At 45.4% G+C, this 6629-nt stretch overlaps 4 protein-coding genes across 4 annotated transcripts in view; 2 read left to right on the top strand and 2 right to left on the bottom strand.

Annotated features, from left to right (window-relative positions):
• Nucleotides 1-1554, bottom strand: part of Pmar_PMAR020425 (caax prenyl protease ste24, putative) — a gene marked incomplete at both ends in the record, with an annotated part of 2548 nt that extends 994 nt beyond the window's left edge. The window contains 8 exons of the mRNA XM_002775404.1: nucleotides 160-251; nucleotides 300-387; nucleotides 432-539; nucleotides 808-887; nucleotides 937-1010; nucleotides 1061-1167; nucleotides 1216-1271; nucleotides 1435-1554. Of these exons, the coding sequence (XP_002775450.1) occupies nucleotides 160-251; nucleotides 300-387; nucleotides 432-539; nucleotides 808-887; nucleotides 937-1010; nucleotides 1061-1167; nucleotides 1216-1271; nucleotides 1435-1554 (725 nt within the window). The remainder of the gene's footprint in view (nucleotides 1-159; nucleotides 252-299; nucleotides 388-431; nucleotides 540-807; nucleotides 888-936; nucleotides 1011-1060; nucleotides 1168-1215; nucleotides 1272-1434) is intronic.
• Nucleotides 1555-1977: 423 nt separating this feature from the next.
• On the bottom strand, nucleotides 1978-4492 carry Pmar_PMAR020424 (mature-parasite-infected erythrocyte surface antigen, putative; the record flags this gene model as incomplete). Its single annotated transcript, XM_002775403.1, has 17 exons — nucleotides 1978-2033; nucleotides 2080-2195; nucleotides 2240-2329; nucleotides 2373-2471; nucleotides 2527-2666; nucleotides 2826-2894; nucleotides 2949-3089; nucleotides 3178-3256; nucleotides 3304-3374; nucleotides 3420-3507; nucleotides 3550-3599; nucleotides 3648-3741; nucleotides 3788-3866; nucleotides 3911-4013; nucleotides 4060-4133; nucleotides 4180-4358; nucleotides 4410-4492. The coding sequence occupies 17 exons, from the start codon at nucleotides 4490-4492 to the stop codon at nucleotides 1978-1980; spliced, it is 1611 nt and encodes a 536-aa protein (XP_002775449.1).
• A 246-nt stretch (nucleotides 4493-4738) lies between these two features.
• Pmar_PMAR020423 (hypothetical protein) lies at nucleotides 4739-4891 on the top strand (the record flags this gene model as incomplete). The annotated part of the gene is made up of 1 exon (XM_002775402.1): nucleotides 4739-4891. One exon carries the CDS (start codon nucleotides 4739-4741, stop codon nucleotides 4889-4891), a length of 153 nt encoding a protein of 50 aa, XP_002775448.1.
• A 342-nt stretch (nucleotides 4892-5233) lies between these two features.
• The window catches only part of Pmar_PMAR020422 (arsenite inducuble RNA associated protein aip-1, putative), a gene marked incomplete at both ends in the record, with an annotated part of 5115 nt that continues 3719 nt past the window's right edge, over nucleotides 5234-6629 (top strand). The window contains 3 exons of the mRNA XM_002775401.1: nucleotides 5234-5272; nucleotides 5963-6095; nucleotides 6157-6214. Of these exons, the coding sequence (XP_002775447.1) occupies nucleotides 5234-5272; nucleotides 5963-6095; nucleotides 6157-6214 (230 nt within the window). The remainder of the gene's footprint in view (nucleotides 5273-5962; nucleotides 6096-6156; nucleotides 6215-6629) is intronic.

Genomic DNA, 6629 nt, shown 5'->3' with positions numbered 1-6629 from the left:
ATATACTTCAACATTGGAGTTTCACCACCCGTTTTACGTGAAGGGCGTAAAAATCCTTGAAAAACGCGATATTTACTCTATGCAGTAGTCGTGAAATATGTTTTTCATATCACTAGGGTGAAACTCCATTATCGTTTATTCCCCCCAGAGTGATAGTACCACCATAATACCTGGAAGAGTTTAGTGAGTGGGAAGTGATGGGAAGCAGCCAATGCCTCGATCTTCTCGCGAAGTTGCATGTCGTGAAGTGGCTTACAATAGAAAAACTCGACGGGGAGGGCGTAGTAGTAGAGACCTACCTCGTATTTGTTGAAGAGGGGTTGGATGATTGCCGGGTAGACGAACATCATCACCACAACGACAACTTGGGCAAAGACCCAAACGTACCTAAAGTGAACACTAAGGACTGCTACTGATGATGATCTTCGTACACATAGAAGTATTCACCTCCCCAACGGATCAGGTAGATGACAGGTGGGACTAGGAGGAATACAAATACCATGGAGATGATCTCGGATTTCACAAGATCTGTGATGAACCTTAAAACAAACAGGGAAAGGCCTCGGTGTGGAGGGAAAATATGCACATGGTCAACTACATGTGTTGGTGATGACAATATGAAAATTCTGAGATTATGAAATTTGAGAAAAATTAAATGGGGAAATTTGAAATTTGAGATGAAATTTTTCAATTATGAAATTTGGGGAATTCTTATTCTTTTCTTAACATTCGCGCCCGAATTCGTATGTAAACTTGCTGAGATCAGCTGAGGAGAAGAAACATATACTTTTCCAACACTGTACTTACAGTTTAGCGGTCATCCTGTTGAAGCCATGGCGTTGCTCGATAACAAAAGTGCGGTATGCTGCTATTGGAATAGCAATAACCTGATCGCCATATAAAGTCGTCGGGCCGCTTCAAGATTGCCTCTACTACATTGTTCATCCAAGATCCAACTATAAACCAGAGTATAGTACGCATATACTCATTTTCAGGGGAAACGACAGTACCTGAGGGGGGGGGACTTCCAAAGTCGCAGATGATCACAACAAGAGCCTACCAGTCCACACGAAGAGAGCGCCGGTTACTCTTAGTGTCACCCAAATGTCGAAAAGCATCTCCAGAAAGGATACTAGCATTCCAAAAAGGCGTTTATCGTAGTTGTATCTGAAAACGAGGAGTAATTTCAATGGTGCTATTTCGTACTACTACTACTTTTGCGATTTCACGAAAGTTTCCTCATCGACTAAGCCTTTAACTTCATGCGGCATCTGAAGAGGAACGAAATTGAAGTTGTATCCGCTTCACGTGAAATAACGTGATACTAAATATGGAGCATTGGATAACATACAATACGTTATTCACTGTTTACATTTTGTCACTAGTGTTTTTCATACAATGGGTGAAACTCCACCGAGCGGTTATCACCCTTACCTTAGTGCCAGCATTCTTCTTCAACTGCCTAAACTCGAGATACTCATCGATCGTGTTCTGAATGAGGACTGTACACAACCAAGCACTTCGGAAAAAACCTGTTGCTGTTAGAAGGGACATCATCTATAAACCTAATGTGATGATCATACACCCAGGTTCGATCCCCGGTATCGACATCCAACACAAAACCCATATTCCTAAACAATTATGAAATGCAGTCCGCGTATTCTTGACTAGTGGAAACCACAGCTAATAAGCGATATCCACTACAGTGACGACCATCGCTGCTACCTTAGGTCCATACTTGTTGCCTCATTACTACCCCTTAGGTATCGGTTATCCCCTCCAGCATACCCCTAGTTGATCTCCGAAAGTGTCTCGGCTTACCACCCCGAGCTTCTGCTGGTGCCTCCTTCGTGCATCTGCATAACATACCCCTCCCCGCTCGGCAGCCAACTCAAACACAAATCCATCTAGCTACAACATTGACGACGATGATGATGGTGATGCACATCACATGTATGGATATATTCAACACCAGCTTTACTCATCCATCTCTTCCTCACACTCCTCCTCCTCTTCCTCCTCCTGCTTAAGAGCTGAAAACACACTACCTAAGACCAGACCCACATGCCCATCTACTACCAGCCATAGCTTCATCGCGTTCCTTCAAGGACTTGTCTACAACATCCAATAGCTGCCTATTGATTCGCATCTCTACTGGGGACATTTCGTACTTGGTGAGGACATTTTGACGCTCCCTAAGGCCGCCCTACTCCTAACAGAGAAACCTACATTTTATTACTTATCCCTCATCTGCCTCTCCAAAAGCTTTCTGTGCTCAACATTAAATTCGCGTCGTTGTTGAGCCCGCAACGCTTCGTTTTCTCGATACCTGACGTCTTTGGATGCAGCGTCACGCGCCACAAAATTCCCACGCTTTAGTGTCGCTTTCTAAGATCTGAGCTTGCAGGTCCTTCAGCATCTGATTGTGTTTCTTACGAGATTCCCTCTCGGCCATTTGGTGGAATAGATACCTACCACAACTCATAAGCCAACGACCCAGGTTCGATCCCCGGGGCCTCCCAATACTCCTGCGTCTCCTGCCGGATCTCCCTTAGCCTCTCTTCCTTCAACCTCTCTCTCTCCTCAGCTCTAGCGTTGGCCTCAGCCAGCTGCCTATCCGCTCTGTCCTCCATCTCATTCGCCTTAGCATTCTGCTCCTTCACCACCTACATTCGTTCGATTGTCTTATTAAATATACGAATTCGAACAGGAGACTACAGGAACTAATGAAAATTATTTCCAAAATTTCCTCAGAAGTCACCAACATTTGCACATTTCCTCACACTGCCATCTACACTTGCTATCATCACCCACAACCTCGTTACCGTATCTTGCATAGTTTCCATCAGAGCTTTCTGTCGGGCAACACGAGCCTCTAGTTCATCCTTCCTAGCCTGACATCAATCCCACACAGTGTACTTCTCCTCCTCAAAAATACCTCCTATTACCTTTTCTTGCGCATCTAGTATCCTGTTGTACTCTGCCATACTCTCGATATCAAATTGAATTTGCCTCAGCCGCTCCTCCTCACGAATCTTCCTTTCCTTCACATTCTCCTTCATGATGGTCACCATGGCATCCTTCTGGGCCTGAGAGAACTCCCATGAGAAGAGGTACAAATCAGAGAGGAAAGAATATCTTAGGCCGCCCCTACAAAGATTCAAAATAGGTCCGTACCTGCTTCCTCTGGAGTATCTTCTTTTTCTCCAAAGCCATCTCTCTGGTAATCTTCGCCACCAGCTTAGCCTCCTCGTTCCTACACCGCCAGCCTCCCAATACCACTCCATCATCAACTCCCCTCACCTGCGCTTCTCCTCTTCTCTCTCCTGCCTGGCCTTATCAAAGTTCATCTGCAGTTCCCTATCCTTTTGCTCCTACCAACCAAACTCCATCTATTCTCAACCGAAGCTGCTGCTGACCTTAATCGCTTTATCTCGTCTCTCCGCATTCACCTTGTCCTCGTACTTCTGCCACTCGTCGATTTCGATTAGCTGATTCTCCTTGAACCTGCAGAGGAATTGTCAACATGCCATACCACTCCATCGCCACTTCTTCTCCTCCTCCACCAGCTGAGCCTTGCGCGAACGAGACTCTCGCATCTACAACGGCAAGTCGATCAACGCCATAAAGAAAATATCAACTCCTACTTGTCGTCTCAAATCCTCAGCCAAACGTTTCTTCACCTCCAGCTCGTTCAACTTCTGTCGAATGCTGTCTTGCTCATGCAGATATCGCGAGTACCTGCACACCGAGAGGTCCCAGGTTCGATCCCAGCACCCGGCATTACTCATCCAGCCTACTCCAGTTATATCTCCTCTGCTCACCTCCCTCAATTGCCCGTCCAGTCACACTCAGCCCCTCCTCATCTACGACAAGCCCATCACCCACTTCACAGAGTAGTAGCCTCTACCTTCTGGAATCGCCTCCATCGTGTTAGTCGCTCTCTGAGGCCCCTTATAGCTGCTACCACCAGACCGTTGACTGTACGCACTAACCCCACTGACGACCGAAACCTGATCGAACTGGCAGAGGTAGACCTAATCCTACACTCCTTCCTACTCCATCATCTCCCTTCAAAGCACCACAATCGACCTTTTTCTGAATTCGACGCTCAAGTCTATTGAGATTCGCCTCTGACATCATCGCGATCAGCGCAGTATGAAAGATTCCATGTATTACCAGTAACGGGAATATTGGTGTTGTCCAAAAGCCTGTTGACCTCCTTATTGATCATCGCACTTTTTTCACTACTACAATCATCTTTGTCGGAGTCCTCACGAGTTGAGTGCTTCTTCTTCAGCTTGTTGACGATCAAGTCCTTCATCTCTTCGCGCTTCTTAATAGCCAGCAGCTTCTCTCTGACCACATCTCACTTTCTGATGAAAAAACCGTCAAATGCCTCCTCCTACCGTCTAGCTAGGGAGATCGCGGCAGAGATGGCTGGCTCGTCATCGGCCTTGGTGTTGGGTAGCTGCTTTGGAGGATAAGCCATAGTAGTTGAGCTAGAATGTGAGGAAGATCGCGAAGGAAATTGGCGAGATCTTGCAATCTTGCTAATTCTTGCAATTCCTCAACGCTTCACCGCGCGCGTTGTTCCATCCTCAACGTCAAGGTGGTCGTCGAGCGGAAGCGTCAAGTGCCATAAGTGAACCTGATGTGTATCTTGCATGCACAACCTCAAGATTCCTCTCAGTTTCTACACTACCGATATTCAGATTTCTATTGGGCATTCAGCCACATGTCCTCCACTACTGCTATATCCCCGCCTGAGGCCAGTCCAGAGGCTGACCGGGTCGGCTCGGGTAAAGAGGAGGGGGAGGAGCCGAAAGTGCTGCCTTGTCGAGTTACTTGCCGTGCTCCCAATGTTGAGATTGATCTGCATGCTAGGTAGTAGGGATGATGTACATTTTCGGACCTATTTTGAATCTTGCACACCGACACCTAAGATATTTCATCCCATTCTAGAGGGAGGAATTTCTACATGCTTTCCATTAGTGTATTCCGACGGCAAGGAGAGCTCACCAATTCGTCGTCATCATCATCATCCTGTTCATACGTCCCCGATGGGGCTGTGTTCTTCAATAGCCACTCTGCGTGTGATGGTAGTAATTCCCTCTCATACCATCTCTCAGAGAACTCCTCATCCATCTTAGGCGCTGTGACGCTGGACGAGTCCGATGGGGGTTCAATACTACTAGACTGCAATAGGATTGAAAAAGACAGACTGATTGTTATGTGCGGCAGTTGCTACAACAACGAGAACATTCTTGACGTAAGCATAGATGTGTGGTGCTACTTGTGATGGGGTAGATGATGCGCTTCAGTGGAGTTTCAAACACTAGTGAAAAATATATATTCCACGACTACTGCATATATCGCGTTTTTCACAGAGTTTTACGCCACTTCACGTAAAATGGGTGAAACTTCGTCGTGGGAAAACGCATGGTGGCGACACTATGAAAGTTATAGGGGCAATTTTGGAAAAATCTTTATTTTTTTCTGTAGACATCTACCCGAACTCATATTCAAACTTCTATAAGTAGCTCTGGAAACTCCTGAGCTTAGCTGAGGAATGCGAACATTTATTCCTACTCCAACACTGTATGGGAAACTCCTGAGCTTAGCTGAGGAATGCGAACATATATTCCTACTCCAACACTGTATAGGAAACTCCTGAGCTTAGCTGAGGAATGCGAACATATATTCCTACTCCAACACTGTATAGGAAACTCCTGAGCTTAGCTGAGGAAAGCGAACATATATTCCTACTCCAACACTGTATAGGAAACTCCTGAGCTCAGCTGAGGAATGCGAACATATATTCCTACTCCAACACTGTGTAGGAAACTCCTGAGCTCAGCTGAGGAATGCGAACATATATTCCTACTCCAACACTGTGTAGGAAACTCCTGAGCTCAGCTGAGGATTGCGAACATATATTCTCACTCCAACACTGATGTAGTTACCTGGACTGGAGTTCCTCATCAAAGCCGACGTCGATGGCAGGGTACTCTACCGAGCTACTAGTGATGATATATTTGAAAGAAAATTCGGAGCTAAACTAGCGGCACAGGTGAAACGAAACAGACAATCGGGTAATACGAACGGGAAGAACGGCTATGCGTTGACGGCCCCACCCGATGAATTTAGTAGTAGAACTTGATAACTTCGCATTATGGGCTCTAGTCACTACGGAGGGAGAATTGCTGTTACAGTAAACTTAGAGTTATTGTTACGATAGAATTTTCCTATATCTCAGCTGCAAGTTGAACGCCGTTAATATTCATCATATAGTATTTGAGCTTCGCCACCCGTTTTACGTTAAATGGCGTAATACTCTGTGAAAAAAGGCGATATTTACGACCTGTAGTAGTCGTAAAATATGTTTTTCACATCACTAGGGTGAAACTCTATAAAATATAAATACTTATAAGTAGTGCTTAATACTAGTTGTCGGACGCACGGCAGAAGTCGGTATGAAAATTAGCAAGAATATATCTTGACAATCTTCTCGTTATCATCACCGTGGCACAAGGCAAACAGTGGGATTTTTACATCGATTCAGAGTATATATATATTCGTATATCTATAAGGAATAAATAATATTCATAATAATGGAGTTTCACCCT

This window comes from Perkinsus marinus, assembly GCF_000006405.1.
Source record: "Perkinsus marinus ATCC 50983 genomic scaffold scf_1104296955874, whole genome shotgun sequence".
NCBI lineage: Eukaryota > Perkinsozoa > Perkinsida > Perkinsidae > Perkinsus > Perkinsus marinus.
The sequence above is the reverse complement of the archived record's forward strand: the minus strand, read 5'-3'. Positions and strand labels throughout refer to the sequence as shown.